Below are 25,820 nucleotides of genomic sequence, written 5' to 3'. Positions count from 1 at the left end.
ATGTAAGATCTGAGTTTAACATCGACCTGTGCCGTTCTCTCATCTCTGCTGATATTCCTCTCTACAAACTAAAGAATAAGGTCTTCAGGGAATTCCTTGAAAAATATACTCAACATACAATCCCGGATGAGTCAACACTTAGGAAGACGTATGCTCCATCCATCTACGATGAGACAATACAGAAGATAAGAGATGAAATTAAAGATAGTTCAATTTGGGTTTCCATTGATGAGACTCCCGACAAAGAAGGTAGACTTGTTGGTAATGTAGTTATCGGTTTGTTAAGTGAACAATATTCTGAACGAATTCTTTTACATTGTGATGTTCTAGAAAAGTGCAATAACAAAACTATAGTTAAACTGTTCAACGAAGCTATGGGTATCCTGTGGCCAAAGGGTATTATGTACGATAATGTGTTATTCTTTATTAGCGATGCTGCCCCTTATATGGTCAAAGCTGGACAAGCATTATCTGTTGTATATCCTAAATTGACTCATTTTACTTGTGTGGCGCATGCATTTCATCGTGTGGCAGAAGTGGTCAGAGACAATTTCCCTAAAGTAGATTTGTTGATTTCATCAGTGAAAAAAGTATTTCTCAAAGCTCCCAGTAGAGTTAACGTGTTGAAAGAAATGTACCCTGAAATTCCATTGCCACCAAAGCCAATTTTAACTAGATGGGGTACATGGCTAGAAGCAGTTGAATATTATGCCGAACATATAGACTCTATTAACAATGTTCTCCTTGCATTGGACTCTGAAGATGCAGTCTCAATTGATACTGCGAAAACAGTTACCTGTGACATAAGTGTGAAGAATGACTTAGCTCACATTCAGCATACATTTTCATGCATCATAAAAACGCTCAAAAGTCTCCAAAATAGGCACCTTTCACTATCTGAAAGTTTTGAAATTATAAATAGTACTGTGGAACAACTGAATCGTGGTAGAGGTAAAGTTGCAGATGCAGTAAGAGCTAAGGTGGACACTGTACTTTCAAAAAACCCTGGATATGAAGAACTACAAAAGGTTGTTGCTGTGATGAGTGGTGAATCAACAGTGAAGATTAACTTGGACTTATCCCCAGCAGACATTGTGAAATTGAATTATGTACCAGTTACTTCTTGTGACGTCGAACGCTCTTTTAGTCAGTATAAATCTATCCTCAGAGACAATAGAAGAAGATTCACTTTTCAGCACTTGAAAGAAATGTTTGTAACCTATTGTTATGGTAACAGACAATAAAAATTGTGTTTTGTTGAAACTACATTGGAAGATAAGGTACGTCCATTATATTTTTTGTTTAGTTTGATTAAAATGTACCAATATTTAACGTACATAGTCATTTTTTTATAATTTTAAGTCCATATTTAATTCCATATTTTGGTAAAAATCCATATTTAATTCCATATTTTGGTAAAAATAACTACATATATATTTACATATTTCATATATTTTTAGTCCATATAAATCCGTTCCCTGGTCATAATTGTGTGAATCAACATTTTTCTACCATGAAAATAGTGAAATATAAACAAATTACGTGATGATTATTTACGTGTTGTCCTGTCAACCATAAAGCCACGTATAGAGAAACAATTTGCAACCTACCAAGCGCAGACTTCACATTAATTTAAATAGGTGACTTTCAAAAACGATCATAAAAATCTTTTATCGGACATCCAGCATAGATAGGTTGAAATTTTTTACACATATCTTTGTTTTTTTCTAATGCCATTCAAGTTGCTGCTTGTTTTTTTTTTAATTATTTTTATTGCGTATTAACATCGACCTGTCTACAACACTGGATATCCGACACTACATAGTTGTTTTCAGTGCTTTTCTCTGGCGAAACGCGCTGGAACGGCGTTCGGGCACATTTTTGTTACATTTTTCATCATGGAACCGAAATATGTGTGAATAACTATGTTTTCAATATAATTTTTCTTTGAATTTCTCTTAGACCTTGACAGTCTTAATTGGGCGTAAAGGAGGTTAAAAATGACAAAATTCCTGTACAGTGAACAGCAATCATTTCCCTGTCCACTATAAAATATTCTACACAGAGTTCCATAACCTTTTTCTCCAGAAGATAAACACTGGTTGTTATTATTATATTGTTATTAATAAAAACAAATAAGTGTGTCGCGATATCGTAGGCGTTCAGTAAAGTGTGTCGTCAGTCAAAAAAGGTTGGGAACCACTGCTCTATATTAACACAAAACTGAAGTCACTGTCGATTATTAATTGAACTAAATTCAGTATACCGATACGAAATCAGTTCAGATCACCGTCATTGCCATGGCCGACTCCCTAGAAATTAACTTATTAAACAATAATTTTAGAAGACTTTTATATTTCTTTAATCTGTGACGTTCTGTTATTATAGTTCTTCATTACGTGTATTAGAATCATGACAATCTAATATTTTATTATATATTCAGTTTCATTACGCTTAAACAGCATTGGCTATAGATAAGAGGATACAACATTCTAATACTTTGTATTCTTTAAAAAAAAAAGAAGAAGATTGACAAGATTCAGTACTTTTAATAATAAAATCGTTCTAATAACTTGTTTCTAAGCAATAAAGACTCTACTAATATTAATAGCATTTCCCCATAAAAGATAAAATAAATATGAACATAAGCCTACCATTTTAAAGTGTTGTCGACAAAAATTCCAAGAAACATGGTACTATTCACAGCTGTAATATAATAATTATCAAAATTAAAAGAGAGTTCAATACTTGTTCGTAATATACCGGTACCAATGATTTTTGAACTGTGTCACTGCTTTTTTTTTTTTGCGATTGTCCATTAATTCATTTTTCACCTTCAGTGCACAGAGTTATTGCTGTATCGTCAGCATATTATAATTGTTCGTAATTATAATGTCCCGTAACAAATATTTATTTTTATCAACAGTGCCTTCGAGTAACATAATTATGATCAGAACCGCCTCAATGTAATGCTTTACGTTTTGTCACTGAAAGCAAGTCTGGATCTTGGTCCCAGCGTCACGTCATCTGTGCAAGTGACAGGGGACGATATCTGCGCACCGCCTCACCAGTATTCTTCCACCATGCTGTAGACTGTGCAGGTGCTATTTCGTATTGTCTGTAATGAGGCGATAGTAGCGATCCTAGTGGTTAGCAAGTGCACTGCCGAGCAAAAAACACGCAACACTTAAATAAATTTGAAATATCAAACGATAATACAAATTATAACACTATTCTGTGCTTCTATGGACATGTTTGTGTGAGGCAAGTGTTAATTCATGTTTTGTGAATGTAAGTATACCGATAAGGTGGTTTGTGACACCCTCTTTGCCACTTCCTGTCACTCACCCTGTATTTATTGCTGTGCCATTAAAATTTACAACCCTAAACACATGCAGCTAAAACAAAGTTACAACAATATTGTTTTACTTATTTATTTTTTTTGTTTATAATAGAATTCTTCTGATATTGAACTCAGTATTAAGCAACATTTAAGAAAGTTAAAATGCCGTTAAGCCCTGAGAACGCCGCTAGAACAGTCGCGTTGGTAGAGGATGATCGTAGCTGATATTATGTGGCTCAGGTTTGCATACATGCCCCCGTAGCTCTTGAAGAGTATCTGAAGCTTGGTGACGGATATTTCTTCCTAAAATGTTCCACAGATGATCAATTGGATTAAGATCCGGACTGTGTGATGGCCATTTCATGAGTTGGATCTCTACTTCATTGAAGTACTAAAGGACATATCGCGACACACGAGGACGTGTATTGTTCTGCAAGAGCACGAAATTGTCACCAGTAAATGATGCAAAGGGAAGAACATGTTCCCCTGGGATTTCTTCAATGTACCGATGAGCAGTAAGAGACTCACCCTCCACAAACACAAGGTCCATTCGTACAATCAAACTGCTGCTGCCCATACCATCACTGAACACTGCCATGAAATACTGTCCTTGATGAGAAGCAGCATGGAAAATACCTTTCTCCAGTCCTCCTCCACACTATTTCTCTTCCATCTGAGGATCTGAGGCAGAATCGGGATTATTATGAGGACAAAACTGTTCCCCACTGTTCGTCAGCCCATTCTTGATGTTCCCTTGCGAACTGTAAGCGAGTTTGACGATGTTGTCTTGTAAGTTCTGGGCCAGGAGCACGTCTTCTGGAGATCAGGCCAGCATCATGTAACCTCCTCCTCACAGTCCACTCACTGATATTCACATCTCGCACTTGTTCTAGTCGATTTCTGGCTTAGACCGCAGTGGTGTGACGGTTACACAGCACTTGAAGGCGCAAGAACTGGTCATCTATTGCAAGAAGTTGATCTTTTCCTACCATATCCCGGTCTTTGAAAACAAGAACGAAGTTCCCTGTACCTTTGCACTGTACGTGAAACCGTCGACGGGGTTGTGTGCTACACCTGAGCAATATAACGTAAGCTGCGAACATCCTCTGTCGTCGAACAACAGACGACAGAGTCTTCTCCACTCCTTCTGCACTGCGAAATGACACAGTTCATTTCAATGTGCAGGTTTACACCAGCCATCTCCTCCTCGTCCCGTCCCGTGATCATTTTGATCACATTTCTGTCCCCCTCGCGTATGTGGTACCTAAGAGGTTACGTCTATTTTCGGTTTTCCCCTTCAAAATTTTCTAGAGCTCCTTCAGTGAAGCAGCGTAAACCGGAGTGAGCCTAGTGGCCAACAGGCTTGGAGCTCACATATTTAGTTTCTTGCAGCCCCGAACCCCTTGCAAGGACGCATTTGCGTACCTTTTAAATTTGTCCTCCCAATTCACCTCTTTCAATTCAATTCAAAGCGGGCGCGACTGTACCCTCTGCCAACGCGACTGCTCTAGCGGCGTTCTAGGAGTTTAACATCTACTCTCTTAAATGTTGTTTAAAACCGAGTTCCATATCACATAATTCCATTATAAGCAAAAAAGGAAACAATAGTGTTGTAACTTTGTTGTGGCTGCTTGTGTTTAGGGTTGTAAATTTTAATGGCACAGCAATAAATATAGAGTAAGAGACAAGAAGTGACAAAGAGGGTGTCACAAATCACCCAATGGGTATGCTTTCCTTCCCAAAACATGAATTAACACTTGCCTAACAAAAACAGATCCATAGAAGCACACAGTAATGTTATAATTTGCATTATGGCTTGGTTTGATATTTCAAACTTATTCAAGTGTTGCGTTTTTTTTTTTTTTTTTTTTGGCATTGTGTATCTATGGATGCATATTTACCACGATTTAGATTCGTGACTGTATATACTAGACTGTGGTGGAACCAATATTAACTCATGAGACATGACTAATCACAAATTCCGCTGGGCTACGCCTGTCCAGCTCCGATCTCAACTCGGGTCTTGTGGCCATCTGACTCCTGGTAGACTACCAATGTGCACTCTCGGCTGGTAGCAAAACGACTCCACTCTAGGTCGACTATCGATCTTCCAATCTCGGCTGATGCCAATACGACCCTACTAACTATGACTTACGATCTGCAATCTCGGCTCGTAGCAAAACGACTCCACTCTCGGTCAACTACCGATCTTGCACTCTCGACTGGTAGCAATACCACTCCACTCTCGACAACCGATCTTGCACTCTCGGCTGGTAGTAATACGACTCCACTCTCGATCAACTACCGATCTGCACTCTCGGCTGGTAGCAAAACGACTCCATCTCGACTACCAATCTTGAACTCTCGGCTGGTAGCAATACAACTCCACTCTCAGTCGACTATCGATATGCACTCTCAGCTGGTAGCAAAACGACTCCACTCTCGGTCAACTACCGATCTTGCACTCTCGGATGGTAGCAATACAACTCCACTCTCGGTCAACTACCGATCTGCACTCTCGGCTGGTAGCAAAACGACTCCACTCTCGGTGGACTACCGATCTTGCACTCTCGGCTGGTAGCAATACGACTTCAATCTCGACTAACGATCTGCACTCTCGCCTCGTAACAATACGACTCCACACTCGGTGGACTACCGATCTACACTCTCAGCTGGTAGCAATACGACTCCACTCTCGGTGGACTATCGATCTGCACTCTCGGCTGGTAGCAATACGATTCCACTCTCGGTGGACTACCGATCTTCCACACTCGGCTGGTAGCAATACGACTCCACTGTCGGTGGACTACCGATCTTGCACTCTCTGCTAGTAGCAATACGACTCCACTCTCGGTCGACTACCGATCTTGCACTCTCGGCTCGTAGCAAAACGACACCGTTCTCAGTGGACTACCGATCTGCACTCTCGGCTGGTAGCAATACGATTCCACTCTCGGTGGACTACCGATCTGCACTCTCGGCTGGTAGCAATACGACTTCACTCTCGGTCGACTACCGATCTGCACTCTCGGCTGGAAGCAATACGATTCCACTCTCGGTCGACTACCGATCTGCTCTCTCAGCTGGTAGCAATACGACTCCACTCTCGGTGGACTACCGATCTTGCACTCTCGGCTGGTAGCAATACGTCTCCACTCTCGGTCGACTACCGATCTGCACCTTCGGCTGGTAGCAAAACGACTCCACTCTCGGTGGACTACCGATCTGCACTCTCGGCTGGTAGCAATACGATTCCACTCTCGGTGGACTACCGATATTCCACTCTCGGCTGGTAGCAATACGACTCCACTCTCGGTCGACTACCGATCTGCACTCTCGGCTGGTAGCAAAACGACTCCACTCTCGGTCGACTACCGATCTGTACTCTCGGCTGGTAGCAATACGATTTCACTCTCGGTGGACTACCGATCTTCCACTCACTGCTGGTAGCAATACGACTCCACTCTCGGTCGACTACCGATCTGCACTCTCGGCTGGTAGCATTACGACTCCACTGTCGGTGGACTACCAATCTTGCACTCTCGGCTGGTAGCAATATGACTCCACTCTCGGTCGACTACCGATCTTGCACTCTTAGCTGGTAGCAAAACGACTCCACTGTCGTTGGGCTACCGATCTTGCACTCTCTGCTGGTAGCAATACGACTCCTCTCTCGGTGGACTACCGATCTGCGCTCTCTGCTGGTAGCAATACGACTCCACTCTCAGTGGACTACCGATCTGCACTCTCAGCTGGTAGCAATACGACTCCACTCTCGGTCAACTACCGATCTTGCACTCTCGGCTGGTAGCAATACGACTCCACTCTCGATCAACTACCGATCTGAACTCTCGGCTGGTAGCAAAACGACTGCACTCTCGCTCAATTGCCGATCTTGCACTCTCGGCCGGTTGCAAAACGACTCCACTCTCGACTACCGATCTTGCAGTCTCGGATGGTAGCAATACGACTCCACTCTCGGTCGACTACCGATCTGCACTCTCGGCTGGTAGCAAAACGACTCCACTCTCGGTAGACTACCGATCTGCATTCTCGGCTGGTAGCAATACGTTCCACTCTCGGTGGACTACCGATCTTCCACTCTCGGCTGGTAACTATACGACTCCACTGTCGGTCGACTACCGATCTGTACTCTCGGCTGGTAGCAATACGACTCCACTGGCGGTGGACTACCGATCTTGCACTCTCGGCTGGTAGCAATACGACTCCACTCTCGGCCGACTACCGATCTGCACTCTCGGCTGGTAGCAATACGACTCCTCTCTCGGTGGACTACCAATCTTGCACTCTCGGCTGGTAGCAATACGACTCCACTCTCGGTCGACTACCGATATGCACTCTTAGCTTTTAGCAAAACGACTCCACTCTCGGTCGAGTACCGATCTGCACTCTTAGCTGGTAGCAAAAGGACTCCACACTCGGTCGACTACTGATCTTGCACTCTCGGCTGGTAGCAAAACACTCCACTCTCGGCTGGTAGCATTACGACTCCACTCTCGGACGACTACCGATCTGCACTCTCAGCTGGTAGCAAAACGACTCCACTCTCGGTCGACTACCGATCTGCACTCTCGGCTGGCAGCAATACGACTCCACTCTCGCTCGACTACCGATCTGCACTCTCGGCTGGTAGCAAAACACTCCACTCTCGGTCGACTACCGAACTTGCACTCTCGGGTGGTAGCATTACGACTCCACTCTCGGTCGACTACCGATCTGCGCTCTCGGCTGGTAGCAATACGACTCCGCCAGGAATTCAAACCAGCGAATAAGATAGTTAATCTCTTACCCAAAACATTCTCGCATTCCTGTATATTAAATAAATAAAGCAAAGAGAAAAATAGAAAAACCAAAGAGAGAGCCACCTATCGGAAAAAGAAGAAACTACATAAAGAGCGAAAAGAAATCACAATGGATCAACCAGAAAATAATCAATAAGAAAGAATATAGGAAAGAAAACAGGTGTGGGGAAAAAATTCGCTAAAACATAATTATGTCCATATGTGTTTTGTGGACATACGGTATTAGCGAAACTGTTGGATAATAATAGTAATAATAATAATAATAATAATAATTTATTTATTTAATCTGGCAGAGCTAAGGCCAGTAGGCCTTTCTTTCGCCCAGCTAGTCTCTAATTCTAATTGAATGCAATTGGTTACATACAGTAGTTATTACATTAATATCTAGACTGTAAAACAACATGAAAGTAAATAATGAAAATTGGATAATTAATGTTAGTGTGACAATAATAAACATTGATAAGAAATAGTGATAATAATAATAATAATAATAATAATAATAATAATAATAATGAGATAATTTTAATATTTATTCTGTGATATATATAATCATTAAACATTGAGAAACCTGAAACAGCTATTATTGCTAACAATAATTGTTAGCAAATATTTCGTTAGTCTATTCTTAAATTGGTTTGATGTCTGATAGTCCCTGACATTACTCGGTAGGGAATTCCAAAGCCGAGGAACAGCCACAGTGAAAAAAGATGAATATGAGGATGTTCGGTGGGAGGGAATGGATAATATTGAGGAGTGTTGTGATCGTGTGTCTAGGTTGGATTCCACTGTAATAGATTTCTGTCATGCTAAAATTATACATGTTAATAACAAAGTTGTGCTCTAAAATTCGTCCTGTTTCAAGCATACTAACCAGAAATTGTTAGAAATTTAAAAAACCTAAAAAATGCTGTATAGCTGTGTACTGTAGTATGATGGAAAGAGCTGCAGGTACAGGTTGAACAATATGTCCACCACTAGCAAGAGGTATTGCACATTTGAAATATGTAAATCTGTATTCCATACATTGCAGTAACAAATTTTTTTTAGTCTCTTAACATTTTTATGTGTCAAATACATCTCAGACGAAATATTTTCTACATCGCCAAAAATCTTCTGGCGCGAAAGAACTGGGAATGTTAATGGACCCAGATAGAAGTCTTACGGGTACACTTTTAGTCTGCGAGCCACTTGATTGACATGACCTGGGACCCTCCACACAAACCAAACCTGCATCAGTGTATGATTAATGATAAGAAGACGCACTTTTATATTCCTATCCTTCCATTAACGTATTATTTACGAGTAATTAAAATCCGCAGTTCGTCGATCACAGTATTTGGTCTATAGCTCAGCCTTACTGACAGAAGTAAGACTCGGATAATGATTGTCATAAGTGGAATAATTGAAAGATCACTGAAGTCAATTCGAGAATGAAATGTTTGTTGTCTACTGTGATTCAATAATATTTATAGCGGTTGCACTTTTGTGATTACAGTCGCACTCAAACCTCCTGACGTTTGCAGGTGTGTCTGCTTATCAGCGATAGCCAATAGCGGCAGTGCTGCGTTGGAACATACGGGCTACGCAGACCCGCCGCATAGTTGCCGCTTAGAAATCTCAAAATCAAATAACAAGTGCGCTGGGAAAACTGGTATGTTGTTGGGACCCTCAATGTATATATGATGAATGTTTAAAAAAAAAATCACATTTCTACCCCAGTAGTTCCAATTTTATGGGTTAATACGGTAAAACCCCGATAAGACGCTGTTCAAGGGATCGCGTGTAAACCTCGTATTAATCGGGACCGCGTATTAGACGGGTATACTAATTTTGACTTATATTATACAGTATTCATTAGCATTTTTCTTTATTGAAATACATGCTTCATGGAAGGTAATACAGCATTACTCCATTATGTAATTACTATACTGTACGTTAAAGACATTTACAATATATACTGTACTCAATTCTTTTGAACAAAGTAATTTATAGTTATTTGTTGCGTGCGTGTTTCCAAGTCCTCATGTTTATCACCTTCACTTTCCTGCGCTTACATCTTTCCGACGTCGCAGCTGCAGAGATTAAGTCGCGATTTTTTATTATTGTCCTTAATGTGGATGATGGAATTTCTAATAAATCAGAGAGTTGTTTCTGATTAAGAGTACTGTTTTCATATTAATTTCGTAAGATTTCCATTTTTTTCCGTCACAGTTGCCTCTGTCTCAGTGCTTTCGTGCTGACTTCCAGCAATGAAGTAGTGGACGATGTTTATACAGCTGCGATGCGATAAGTAATGTTTGTCATATGTAAGAATTTTGAGAACCATAAACTTACAGCTTCAAACAGGGTCTCTTCAGAATATAAACAGAGTTATCTCTTTGTGAGAGGAGAGAAGAGAGACTACTAAATTGAAATGTCAGTTCGATTTCTGATGGTGTTGTGTGCAGTTAGCTCTGTTTAAAGTACGGTATATGAAAGTTAATGTAATATCTTTTTCGTGTGTTGGCAATTTGACATTTTCAAAACAATTAATATGTCTCTTAGTGAGCCCAGTACAATTGGGCATGGTGGATCGAGTGGATATGGGAATAAAATTCCGAAAATGATGTTTAGTGTTTATAATTTATTTAGGAAATACTCTTCTCAAGAAATGCGTAAAAATCTTAACTTTTCAAAATGTCAAACACTGACTGCCGAGGCGTGTTCTTTAAGTGTCTCTATAGTGTCCCGTGTATGCAGAGAAGTTAAAAGAGCGCAAACACAGGGTGCCGATAAATTGTTCCATTCTCCTAGAAAGCATATAAATGTTCCTAAAACAGTTTCAAATCTAGACGACTTCCAAAAAGATGTTGTACGACGTACAATTTTTTACTTTTACGATAACGGAAAATTTCCTACAGCTGACAAACTAACCGTACTGCTTAGAAAAAAAATTAATTACTCAGGTTCAGTTTCTTCCACTAAAAGATTATTGAATCGGTTGGGATTCCGCTACACGAAAACCATTGATGGGCGAAAATATCTAATGGAACGGAATGATATTGTTGCCGCAAGACTGAAGTTTCTGCGCAAAATGCACATGATCAGATCATCAGGTGACACTCGACCCACATTTTACCTTGATGAAACGTGGGTCAACAAAAATTATTCTCTGAAATATGTTTGGCAAGACTCAAATACAAATGGAGGTCTTAAAGTGCCTTTAGGAAAGGGAGGTAGACTTATTGTTTGCCATGTAGGATCAGCTTCTCATGAAATTTCGGCCAGTGTATGGGACCGGTGCCCACCCAGCATCGTGATGCACTTGGGGAGCTACAATAGGTAGCGAAATCCGGTTACGAATACCAGCTATAACGGCTGGGGGACTCATCGTGCTAACCACACGATACCTCCATTCTGGTTGGATGATCGTCCACCTCTGCTTCGGCATGTGGGCGTGAGGCCAGCAGCCGGCTGGTCGGTCTAGGCCCTTCACGGGCTGTAGCGCCACGGATTATTATTATTATTATTATTATTATTATTATTATTATTATTATTATTATTATTATTATTATTATTTAGGATCAGCTGAAACAGGTTTCGTTCCAGGTAGTAAATGGGTATTCAGAGCAAAGAAAACCAGTGATTATCACGAAGAAATGACGGCACAATCATTTCGCGATTGGTTCTTAAACAGATTTCTAAATCATCTAGAGGAAGAGAGTATAATTATAATGGAAAATGCTCCATACCATTCCGTTAGCATTAATAGAACACCAAATACCTCCTCTAAAAAAGATGAAATCCGTGAATGGCTGAAAAATAAAGGTGTTAGTTTTTCTCCATCAGAAACTAAGTCAGAACTTTTGGAAAAAGTGTTGCCTTTCAAAAGCAGTGAAAAAATGTATGAACTTCATCAGCCGGCCAATGGAATGGGGCATGAAGTGATAAGACTCCCACCTTATCATTGGCAGTATAATGCAATAGAACTAATTTGGATCCGGGTGAAAATGGAGGTCGCTAGAAACAACAAAATTTTAAAATGTCGGATGTGGAAGAACTTGTAAATAAGGAACTTGATAATGTGACAATTGAGAACTGGGTAAAATGCGTGAAACACGCGGTGAAATTACAAGAGGGAGATTTCGCTAAAGAGTTAGGTCGGGAAAACATTTTAGAACCAGTGGTCATTAATTTACAAGAAGACAGTGACACAGATGACAGTAAAACTGATGGTGAGGGGGCTGACGACGACGATGTTGGCTCACCATTAGCTCTGCCACTGGAGTAGAAATTTGCAGCACAAAAGGTACGTTTTATTAATTCATCATTTTCCTTGAACGAAACACAGACATATAATAACCGCTATTTTTGTAAGAATGTGCTCTGACAGCATGGACATAATGCTATTTAGGGCCATGTCAATTTAATCAATTCATTTGTACAGAAAATTACTATTTAAAATTAATCCTATCATTCAATTCATTCGATCAAACTGCGCCTTTGTGTTATTCGACAACTTTATTAACCCTAATAAAAGTAAAACTCACAAAACTGATATAAATTCAGCGACTTACGTCTGACTCAACTAATTTTTCTATATTTTAATTTCATTCGATGCAGTCTGAAGATAATAATAATAAATATTATTATTATTATTATTATTATTATTATTATTATTATTATTATTATTATTATTATTATTATTAAGTCTTCTGCATCTCCCTATCAAACCAGCCCCAGGTAAAGGGTCGCGCTCCACAGTTTTAAAAGTACTGCCCTGAGACAGAGACGGAGAGTGTAGTTGTGACAACATCGCGCTCGCATGTTACTGGCTTTCGCGAAAAGTCAGGAGGTTTGAGCGCGACTGTAGTGAGTCGCTTCTAAGCTTGCTGTGATAACTGTTCACCTGTTAAGAACTATTTCGAGAACTATACTGTGCTTATGTTATTTATTGGATGGCTTAGGAGACATAAAACTGTGTATATTTAAATACTTATATAGTCACAATCATGCCATGTTATGAAAGAAAAATTTCACAGCTGTGACTTTATAAGTATTTAAATATTCATTAATATGTCACATCAACGGACGTATATACGTCATCCAACATCGTAAGATGAAGCTTACATTTACAATGTTTCTTTCCACCCATAAGCAGTGCTGAGTAGATCAGACGCTATGGACAGTACTCTATAACAGAGTCGCCAGTATGAGAGGAGAATTTCAAGCCTTTGGCGTGAAACGAACTCGATAGCTCAGTTGGTAGAGCACCTGACCGGAGTACAGGAAGTCGCAGGTTCGAATCCCGCTCGAGGTTGTGAAATTTTTCTTTCATAACATGGCATGATTGTGACTATATAAGTATTTAAATATTCATTAATATGTCACATCAACGGACGTATATACGTCATCCAACATCGTAAGATGAAGTTTACATAAAACTGTGATCTTGAGTGTACAAAGGCAGACAACCGATTATCTACCCGAGGAGAATTTAGTGGATGAATTACCATCGATATAGCGTCCAGAGTTTTTAGAATCGACAGCTGTTCATAATGATGATGTAAGAAGAAGGATAGGTATGCAGGAGGACTCTGAAGATCTAGTCGAGAGTAGAGCTTTTCGTCTGATTTAAGAATGCTGCATATCACTAGAAGGGGGTTTCTTTAAGGAAATATCATGGTTTTCGCAATTGTCGTCGCTTTAAGACGGTCTCGGAAATATAGTTTTTACACTGAGAAGAAGAATGTAGAATTTGTCAGTCAACCTCTTTCTCATCCTGAGAAGCCCCACTGTTTGTTTCTTTAGGCAAGAACCAGAGTTGAAATCACTATGGACCTTACAAATCCATAATTTTTGTCTGGAATTGGAACTCGACAAAATCAGCATCAATGACGAATATGCTAAAGAGAATTATGATTCCCATAAATACGTTGAGTTGTTCATATTTTAAAATAATATGTAATAGAATAATAAATACATAATTAACAACATGAAGATAATAATACATACTATTTAGGCTACTTACACTGTATCATATTTTACTCCCATTCGTAAAGGAGAAGTCAGTAAAAGTATTTATTTAGAAATGACCAAAGCCATCTACTGTTAACTACTCTACGTACCGGTGCACACACGAATAACAGACACAGCGGTGTAATAGAAATACTGTATTCATTTTATTAGTAAAAACGTAATTAAATTTAAAAAGATGGAAATTTACAAATGAAAATGGTATTCCGTAACATTTATTTATGTAACAAGTGGATAATCTTGATGATTATGGCATAAGCGAATGTTTGTCGCATGAACGATAGTGAGTGCGACAATTTTCACGAGTGCCATAATAAGATTACCTACGAGTTGGATGCAATACTTTATGGCATCTTAGCATTATAAATTGTAGGAAATAAATGAAAGGAATTCAATTCGGGACAAATTGTCTGACAAATTGGCTTCATATTTTCGTATCAATTAGTTGCGCCTGTCCTTGACATTGAGTAAAGAGTACGGTAATGGATGACCTTGCAGATTATGTTACAAATGCTCCTTTATTTTGTTAATATAGTTTCTCTGAACCACAGAACTGTTTTATCGATATTACAAAAATGATACAAAATTGTTAAAGATGGGAAATATATGATAATTTACCTTGTGTCCTGCATTTCATTTCTTGTTAAATAAGTATATAATAAATTTTAATCTTAAGACATATCAACTTGCAAATGTTTATTTGCTATTTAATAATATATATGAACGTTTTCGCCGTTTGGGGCATCTTCAGATATAACAAAAACATATAATCTGAACCTATAATAATAAATTATGCAAATAACAAAGAATAAAGAACAATGTATGTATGCAATGCACGAGATTCACGAGCTTTATGTAAAATGTGACATAATACAGGATAATTATTGATATAATCTTTAGATTTTGAAATTGAATTGGACGGATATTTTATACATATAGCTCATGTTACAAATAAAATATACAATTATGATTAAAATTTGTCAATAATATTAAAATTTTAAAATTTATAATGATGATTGATAAAATAGATATTTTAAGAGTACTCGTTAGTTGAGGATTGTCGTAGGATATACGATAATTTGCGTAGCTGATGTTCGTGTGTTATGTGTTTCATTGAAAAACGTTCGCTAATGAACTAAATGTTATTTTATGTTGGAGATTGCTGTTTTAATTTATTATCTGACTTGGTGACATCTTATTGATTATAAATGACTTTTACGTGTAATCAGATTTGTTGAGATATTATATGAAATGAATGTTCGTTGGTTATGGATGTCGTGGAGTATACGATGATTTCGTAATAGATAAATCATAAGTTAGGTATGAATTTCAATCATTCTCTCTTGAGATTTTCCGTAACTGTAAGGGGAACGTCAGATAATCACATGTCGAAAGCTCAGCCTCATATCGCCAAGTATTATCTCGCTACCAGCAAGTTCATTGACGCTAAATAACTTAGTAGTTGACACAGCGTCGTTAAATAACGACTAAAAATACAGAAAGGAGAACCACTTCTGAATCCACCTGCAAACTTTTGAATACCTCACGCATATCAAGCACGTCACTAGAGTTACCTAAACAAAAACGAATGTTATCAAGTACTCTGTAGCACTTTAACGCCACGTGGTGTTAGGTCTACAGGTAAAATTTTAAGTTATGTTAATACAATACTCATTTGTTTAACGATAGTCCTCAGTCTTTAATAGTATTTTCATTGCTTATATATTCATACTGTATGAGGTATTTACATGGCAAGTGTGGAATCATTAGGAAAAACACTAACCTTTCAACTTCAAATGTCCAGAAGGTGCACAGTGATGATATTGATTCAATTGCTTATCAAACTTTTAATTTTTTTGTTTTACTCGTGGAAAACATTCATATTGAACTAAGGTTAATGCTTTTGTGTTTATAACTTTCTACCGTGTCGCGTTGTCTCTTTTTTTGAAAGTAAGAAGTTACCGGAAAACGTATTTTCCTAATCCATCTACTGTTTCAGCTTCAGATCAAGAATATTTCATTAGTGATTTTGTACCTTTTATTAACAGAAACTCAAATGTAGTTGCTTAGTTCAACTTGTGTTGCTTAGGAAAATTAATTCATTAATAATTATAAGTGTATAGGTTACTAGAAAATAGGTGGCGTTAATTGGACAAGCTGTTCTTAATATACAGTATACAAAGTTTTCCTATTTGAGATGTAATTCTTTTCCAGTATATAATATCACCATTTTCATTGTGCTGTTTTCTAAAGATAACATTAAAGTTTCTTTGTCATAATTTTTGTTTTTGTACGTAACTTATTTCCAAAGCAACAGTGACTTAAGTGTTAAGGTGGCGTTACAGTATATTTAATAGGAGTTTGAAAATTCCTTGTTCATCAGGTTTCTACGAATTCACAAAGAACTTTTATCTCCCCGTACAGCTCGTACAATTTGTAGGAAATTGCGTAAGACTTTGCCTTCTGCCATGCTGTGCCGTTGACACAAATACAGCATCTCGTGTCGCGGTGGCCTTCGAACCACACGGTGCATCTTAGCTTTGGTAAGGAGGTTGAGGTCTGGCTCGACGACACCATTGCACATGCACGTGGGATCGTGAAACAGTTGACTGTTCTTTACCCTGGATACCGTTACTACGGCTTGCGTCATTAATCAAGAGTCGTGGTGGGATTGGGCTGAATATGACACTCTCCAAAATTATGTCTTATTATGTACTTTGTCACTTTCAAGAGTTTGTGTATGATTAGAATCAATTTATACTGACGTCGTAAACACGAAGGTACTCGTAGCATTGTTATAGTGTCGACGAACAAGTTGGCAGTACCTTGAAATTTAAAATTACAATTTCTAAATGAGTTCTCTATCATCGGTGATTAGATTCATGCTGTAGCCGCAGGAATGGCCTCGCAGGTTTATAAATTTAAAGCAGTATTTATGTATTATCGTATAACTGGAGAAGAATGCTATAATGAAGTCCTTTGATATATTTCCGCATTCAGTTTTAATGACGCAGGCTCTCTCATTTTACACGCAAGGTTCTACAGAGGAATATTATTTTCTTTTTAATTTACGCTACCTCTTTGGACTGTTACGATCAAGTAGGTACATTTGTTATTACACAATTGAAAAATATTAAGTTCAATTTTTGCGAGAAATAATATACATACATACATACATACATACATACATACATACATACATACATACATACATACATAAAGGGTGTTTAAAAATACGGGGCATAATTTCAGGTATGTATTTCCCACATGTAGACAATCAAAATAGTTCATTACAACATGTGTCCGGAAATGCTTTATTTCCGAGTTACGGCCTTCACAACATTGAAATTCACCAGAACGTTGTTCTTTCCGCAGTTCGTTGCCGTCAAAGGAGACATTAAGAGGGCACTCTGACAGTTCATTCCGAGGCGAAGGTTACATTCAGTGTTGTGTAGGCGTTAGACTGTGCGTCATGTATTCAAATCAAGAGCTGGCAGAGATACACTTCATGTACGGTAAGGCGGACGGCAATGCTGTGCTGGCTCGTCGTTTGTACCAGGAGAGGTACCCACAGCGACAATGTCCAGATCGGAAGACATTTGTACGTCTCCATTACCGTCTGTGCGAGTATGGAAAATTTAACTCTCCTGGTTTGGGAAGGGGACGACCAAGATCTACAACTTCAGAAGTACAGGAGGAGATTCTGGAGGCTGTGAACATGACTCCTTCTATCAGCACACGAAGGGTAGCGTTGCAAGTCAATGTTCCTCATACGACTGTCTGGAGACTGTTGAAAGAGTATCAATTGTATCCTTATCATTTGCAACCTGTACAGGCCCTGTCACCAGCAGATTACCCTGCACGAGTTAGGTTCTGTCAGTGGTTCTTGCAGCAGTGTGGTGTAAATCCGAACTTTCCTGCCTTAATATTATTTACAGATGAAGCACAGTTCACACGAGATGGCATAACAAATTTCCACAATCAGCATGTATGGGCGTATGAAAACCCACGTGCAACTGTTCCATCTCATCACCAGGTGCGGTTCTCCCTCAACATGTGGACCGGTATCATTGGTGATCGATTAGTTGGACTCCATGTAGGCCTACTTGTAAACAGACTTACGGGGCAGGCGTACACAAACTTCCTGGAAAACACCATACCTCATGTTTTAGAAGACACTCTACTGATCAATCGTCAACACATTCACTTCTTGCATGATGGCGTTCCTGCACACTTCAGTCGTACGGCTCGCCGGTACTTGGATCGAAGGTTTCCTGATCGATGGATAGGTAGAGGTGGCCCAATTGCTTGGCCTCCACGCTCACCTGATCTGAACCCTCTCGATTTCTACTTGTGGGGCCATTTAAAATCATTGGTTTATTCGTCTCCGGTGCCTGATTTGGAATCCCTTGGGAATCGAATTGTGGCATGTTCTGAGGACATACGCAATACTCCTGGAGTTTGGGATCGTGTTCGCAGGTCAATGAGACATCGATGTGAGGTCTGTATTCAAGCAGGAGGTGGACATTTTGAACATCTTCTGTAATGACAACGACCTGAGGAAAGAAAAACGTTCCGATGAATTTCAATGTTGTGAAGGCCATAACTCGGAAATGAAGCATTTCCGGACACATGTTGTAATGAATTATTTTGATTGTCTAAATGTGGGAAATACATACCTGAAATTATGCCCCGTATTTTTTTAAACACACTGTATATATTATATATATGTGTGTGTGTGTGTGTGTGTGTGTGTGTGTGTGTGTGTGTGTGTGTGTATATATATATAATTCTATGAAAGTAATTTCAATTTGGCCATCTTGTTTTGAAGTAGCCTATCATACCTTTTCCGAACAGTGGTAATGTTACCAGGTTTTCACGTTTGCCTTATCTCTGTCTGTAATTAATTTGTATGGGGCTACAATGATAACGTATTCATTAATAGACCTCAGACCGCTGATGACCTGTAAGTGCATAACAAGACAGTCAACGGGAAGCTTCAGACCTAGACTACAAGCACGAATGTGAAATGTAAGATAAATTTAAGTGAACTTAATTTTAATGTGACGAAAGGTTTTGATAAACAACATGGTATGTGTCATTCGTCAACTTTGTATTAATAGACTTATTTAACTTTAAAATTCCACAAATTTACGTTGAACTGAAAACAGGTTGCTCTGCCACACACTAATGTTATGAATCTATTAACATTAATGCTATGTACAATATAAATTTTTAATATTATTGAGACTCGATTTATTACAGATTTTTTTTCTTTTGAAAGTCATAAAATTCCTATTACAGGAGTTTCGTAGGCCTACCTATTATACAGCACAATAATGCAAGTGTTTCATTCTCAACAGCTGACACGTTTCGAACCGCCTCCTCACAACCGCAGCTGTTTCTAATAATCGCCTCCTCACATGTTCATCAGTTTTCGACCACCTTGTCACATTATCAACCATTTTTAACCAGCTATTCACAACTTCAGCTTTTATAACAGTCCCTTACATCGTCAGTCGTTTTCAAATGCCTTCTCACATCCCCAGCCGTTTTGTTTTCAACTCGCTCCTCACATCCTCAGTATACCCAACTTAAAGACTTGAAATGTCTTGCCTGTTAGAGTATGCTAGCAAATCTTCTAACCATTCTGAACCATACAATTTTAAGAGAATAATGATAAAAATTATTAGAGCCGGCCTTGAATAATCGGTTGTTAATGCAGTTCTGAGAATCCAGGTCCCATATTACTCCAATACGAATTATTACAGTAGTTCAAATGTGTAATTCTCATAGGTATGAATAAAAATAGCTCGGTAGTTTAGAATGTACAATGCATATGTAGAGCGGACGGGGCAGTGCACAGAGCAGCTATACACATGCAAGTGAGGGAACATTAAAATATATGCACTTTAAAACCGTAGGCCTACAATAAAATTGTTTAAAAATCTTCTCCACTGTTAGATAAGTAGAAAAACTTTAATTTTCGTCATTATAGCGAAAATGATTTACTGCAGCATTACAATAGATTCTTGTACTTCGTTTAATGATAAAATAGAAATATATTATTAAAGCGTCCATACAATTATAAGCTACATACTGCTGTGAACTATAGAAGGGGGATAAACGTTATATGCTTTCTTTACATTGTCTTTAGGATGATAAGTTGTCAATACCACTCTGCGTCGGGAAAAACTCTCTACTCAATTTTTATCATACATGTATAGTGTGTTTGTGACTTGTGTGTGCTTGTGTGCGTTTGTGTATGTGTGGAAAAATGTTACGCAAAGAAACAAGGAAGCATTAGTGATGGACTCATCTAGAAACAAGAAAATCTGAAAGAAGCCACCACAACAATATGAAATTACCAACAGGAACCCTAAATAGCTATACATGTTCCAGAATTATGTCGTTAACGAACATCTAGTTCCAGGAGAGTTCACTAAATATGTACAATAATTATCTCTTCTGTCTGTCCACTTCACACGCTCCATCCTTCTCCATATCCACGTTTCAAATGCTTCTATTCGCTTCTCTTCATTTCGTCGTAATGTCCATGTTTCTGCCTCATACAATGCCACACTCCACACAAAGAACTTCACTAGTCTCTTCCTTAGTTATTTCTCCGAGGTCCGCAGAAGATGCTCCTTTTTCTATTAAAAGTTTCCTTTGCCATTGCTATTCTCCTTTTGACTTCCTGGGAGCAGCTCATGTTACTGCTTATAGTACATCCCAAGTATTTGAAGCTGTCCACTTGCTCTACAGCCTCATTTAGAATTCGCAAGTTTACCTTCTTTAGTTTTCTTCCTATGACCATGGTCTTCGTCTTGTTGGCATTTATCTTCATTCCATAATGCTCACAGCTGTCATTTAGTCCAGTAGAATATCCTTTAGTATCATCTCCGCTTCTGCTAACAATGCAATATAATTAGCAAAGCTTATACAATTTATTCTTCTTCCTCCTACTATCACTCCTCCCATGTTCTGATAACAGTTCTTCACTAAATTCTCCATGTAGATGTTGAACAGAATAGGTGATAAAGGGCATCCTTGTCGGCTCCTCTTCCTATTTCACTTCCTTCCGACATTTTTTCTCCTATCCTGACTTTGACCCGTTGTTTCATATAAAAATATATTGCAATCCTACTGACCTCGAAAAGCCATGGTCGACCACTGCCTACTGCAGACCTCACGTCCACATGCCTTAGCAGAGTTAAATTATATTCAACCATTACAAGAGTATCGTATGGTCAGTACGATGATTCAGCCGTACAGCTGGTTTTCGGAACCGGATTTCGCTACATACTGTAACTCCCCATATATGCTACGATGTTGGATTCCATACTCTGGCCCAAATTTAATAAGAAAATTCCTTTTTCATGAGGACTCGAACCAGCGCTCATTCCATAATCGAGTCCAGGCATGATTTCTTAGCCGTAGGCTCGAAATAATGTGATGAAAGAGTACGATTAAAGAGTAATGGAACGGAGAAAAATTCTCTCCGGCGCCGGGATTTGAACCCGGGTTTTCAGCTCTACGTGCTGATGCTTTATCCACTAAGCCACACCGGATACCACCCCGGCGTCGGACAGAATCGTCTTAGATTTAAGTTCCAACTCTAGGGTTCCCTCTAGTGGCCGCCCTCTGCACTACGTCGCAGATGTCTATGAACGCTGGACCGAAGTCCACACATGTGCTGAGGTGCACTCGTTATGAGTGACTAGTTGACCGGGATCCGATGGAATAATATATTATATATATATATATATATATTATATATATATATATATATATATATATATATCTCGAAATAATGTGTTATGTAGTAATATGCAGCGTGTGTGACTCGAAACCTGTTGGCTTTTTGCCAAGATCCGTAAGAGAGGTTAAAGCGCAGAGCAATAATGCAGCCAAATTAGGACAATGTGTACAGGTTTAGTCTGACATAAAAGGATTCTTAAGGCGATCATCGTAGTCTTTTTTTAAGAAATTTCTTAGCATTAGCTTACAGAGGCCAAAAAATACATTTGCATCGGCGTAACAATGTTGGCAACAAATCGTATGTTGACAAGAATAAATTTTCAAATTTTTTCTGCAACAAGGTGTTTGAACAAAATCAATACTGTTGTCAGAATTTAGCTGAGTTCAGTTAACTGAGAGAGTAATAGGTGCTATAATTTCGAACAACTTTTAGGAATAAGCATCGTTTTCGCTTCCTGAGTTTCTATGACATCGTTCACTTTTTTCTACCTCAACTCTTTCCATATGTAACACTTCCGAAATTTCTTGTCATGCGTAATGTCTCTTTTTTATATTTTTATATCTCTCACACTAAACACTCCATAAATCGACCTATTTCTGTGCATTCCTATTAAAGTAACTATATGTATACTCTCTCGATCCCATTCTACAGTATTTTGGAATATAAGTAGTAATGAATAAGTTACAAGCACACAACCTTGAGGCTCATGTAAAACTTAATGCTCATAGATATGTTGACAACAATGTTGCACCGTGTAAATACACTTCAACACATGTTGCCAATAATGTTAAGCTGGTTTAAGCGCGTTCTTCCGATTTCTTTTTGCTTTGTGTCATGTGGGGGGATGTGTAAATAGTGGTGGGGTGTGTTTGCGATTGATAGTGTTGTGTCGAAAATGATGTGCGTTCTGAAATTGAGTTGAGTGTTGAGGATATGTTGTGCATGTGTTTTTGTTGTGGATATTTCGTATTGTTCTAGCATGTTTCGTTTTTGGCTTTTGAGTACAATATGTAAAATTTTCATATCTCTTGCTGTAGTTGTGGTTGGAGTTGGTGATGTTCTGCGTAGATGGATGTGTTGTATGATTTGATTATGGCTATGAAGTGTTCGTTTTATCGTGTTTGAAAAAACCTCCCAGTTTGTCAGTAGGTAGAAGTTGTTACAACTATTGCACATTAATTTGTAAACACCTGTCAGGTTGTATATTTGTTTGTGTGTTGAGATGCTTTTGTAGTGTGTTTTATGTTCTGTATGCAATGTTGTTTAATTTCCTGAAGGAAGATGCAATCTTGTATGTGTCTTTATTTCCGTATGTTTGTGTGATATCCTACTTATTATCTTGTGCTTGTGTTGCGCTTCTTTGTTTCTTGTGATTATGTTTTGTCTATATGTTGGGGTTATATCCATTCTCTTGTGAACATCGTTTTCGACATCACTACTCATCGCAAACACACTTCCACCACTACCAACACATCCCCCACATGACATCATGCAAGAAGAAACCGAAAGAAACCGCAAAATCTCACTAAAAGTTTGAAAATGGCGACAAATTACGCCGAAACTAGTCAATAGGTAAATTACCATATTAGGCCTAAGATTCATGCGTTAACAAAATGAAGTATAAAAGCTGTTAATTTAACAAGTTTTAATTATTATTAGTGAAAATAGGCTATTTAAAGCTTAGGGCTACTGGAACTCTGACAACTAAATATCTATTACATGGCCCTATGTGAATTAATATCTATGTATCGACGATTTTTAGACTAATCCATCATCAAAAGATTGGTCCTTTTCATCCCTGCCATGGGGATAAAAAAAATCAAAACAAGATTTTTAAAGTTTCAGGACTCGCTGGCCTAGTAAGATAGCTAAGAAGAAACATAAGGTGAGGGATACAAACTCTGACTTTCTGATAAAGAGAGCACATTGTTTATTTACCTGCCAGAAATCCAACCTAAACCCGCTGAATTTGTTTATGGGAATAAAAACTGTATGGCGGCCACTTTTGATTGCAGATTGGGATAACGTCGTTACTAATGTAGGTACTGAAGTTGCTTGTAGGCGTGCTGTAGGAGGGTTCATTATTTACGGTAAATTTTATTATAATAGACATTTAACACTAGGATGCATGGCGGGAGTCTGTGAGGCTTTACATCAATTTAATTATTCTTTTAAGAGTGTTAAAATATTATTAAATTCCACCAAACTTCATGTAATCTTCTAAAATATATCTAAGAACATACTGTATGATCATTTAAGGAGGTACATTAAAATAAACTGTTTAAAATTAATTTCTGTTAATTCTATACGTATAATGCACAGCGGGGGCCTCTCAGGCCTGTCCTGCATTATTCATTATACATCAGTACAATTATATGTTTTACTGGTAATATGTGAATGTTGGCACTTCTGATATTTGTATCCTAGTGCCAAGTTATTACTTATTGCAACGTTTTAATTACTATCCATTTTTGGAGTTGACATTGGCAGAGTAAGCTGCTGTTCTCAGAGCTGTGAAATGTAAGTATTTTTATTACTCTGTGTTTTTTTTTTTTTTGTGTCTTACAGATAGAAATCATGCAAATGTTTATTCTCATTTCTATTCACACATTTATTTCTAAACTTAGAAAGTTTTATTCTTTTGTATAGAGTATGGCATCAACTAGTGGTTCGAGAAATGCGATGTAGTCTTGCTACAAGTACTACAATAAACACAGATAAATATATCTCTTCAACCGCAATTTCTGAATGGTTGGATGAATCTAGCGAAGCTTCAGAGAATGAACCTGAATACAGGTCTTTTTTGTCAGATAGTTCAGAATGCGTAGTAAGTAGTGATGAAGCTCTGACATCAATCATACAGAAAATACACCCCAGCCTGCGAACATTCTGATCGTACGTGATGGAATAAACACCACCACCTTCTAGCAGAGTGTATACTCATAATATTATCAAAATTTCTCCAGGTCTCGTAAGAGGAGCAAATACGTCAGTACCGAAGGATGCATGGAGTTACTTCATTGCAGCTAATATTGTAGACTAATAGTCTACTGCACAAAACTGGAGGGACGACGTTTAGCAGCCATAAAATACAAATATGGCGCGATGTTACTACCTTCAACCTACGACCACATATGGAGCACAGAGTCAATAATCCAAACTTGAACATGAATGTCCTTCAAGCAATTGCCCGGTGTGAAGTCAAACGGCCCCAGTAGGTGGATATAGATTTCATCCGCGCAAATAAATTGCCAAGAAGATGATGCTTTTTGTGCCCACGTGACTTAGAAAGAAAAATTGTTCAGTGTTGTTCAAAATGTTCTAAGAATGTGTGCAATGAGCATAGTGTTCTTGTTTGTGAAGACTGTTTTCAGTAAAAGGGCATTGGGCTTCACTTTATATAATGGAAGTATAATTTCAGAACTTGTGCATGTAGATAAATTTTTATTATACTTAGATATTCAAAATATATACATGATGTATAATTATTCTATTATAGCACTGTATTGATTGACTAAGTGAATAAAAATACTACAACATTGAAATCGAACTTTGAGGCCCCCATTATGCATTGATGTAAGTCCAAATAGCAATGCATCCTAGGGTTAATTCTTTTGTCTGTAGGCCTAGTTAGATTTTTTTTCTCTACATTAATACTGCTCAACTCTTTGCTTCCAGGATGAGATGAAAACTAGCAGCTAGTTTGCACAACCCTGAAGAACATCCAGAATGCGTGAAGAGGAACTGGAAGTGGCCATCAAGGTATGACCTTCGTTCTTTAATTTTATTCTTTAGTAATTGTGAGCAAATAGAATTGCTTGGAATGCGAAGAATTTCACACAGCATAGACCCTGAATATCCGTCACTTGTAATTATT

The 25,820-nt window shown here is 38.3% G+C and overlaps 1 protein-coding gene across 1 annotated transcript in view; it reads left to right on the top strand.

Annotated features, from left to right (window-relative positions):
- Positions 1 to 25,820, top strand: part of Rab23 (RAS oncogene family member Rab23) — a 524,702-nt gene that overhangs the window by 409,265 nt on the left and 89,617 nt on the right. The window contains exon 2 of the mRNA XM_069834397.1: positions 25,622 to 25,705. Within this exon, the coding sequence (XP_069690498.1) occupies positions 25,673 to 25,705 (33 nt within the window). The 5' untranslated portion in view covers positions 25,622 to 25,672. The remainder of the gene's footprint in view (positions 1 to 25,621; positions 25,706 to 25,820) is intronic.

This window comes from Periplaneta americana, chromosome 9 (assembly GCF_040183065.1).
Source record: "Periplaneta americana isolate PAMFEO1 chromosome 9, P.americana_PAMFEO1_priV1, whole genome shotgun sequence".
NCBI classification, from domain to species: Eukaryota; Metazoa; Arthropoda; class Insecta; order Blattodea; family Blattidae; genus Periplaneta; species Periplaneta americana.
This window is presented reverse-complemented; position numbering and strand designations above follow the sequence as displayed.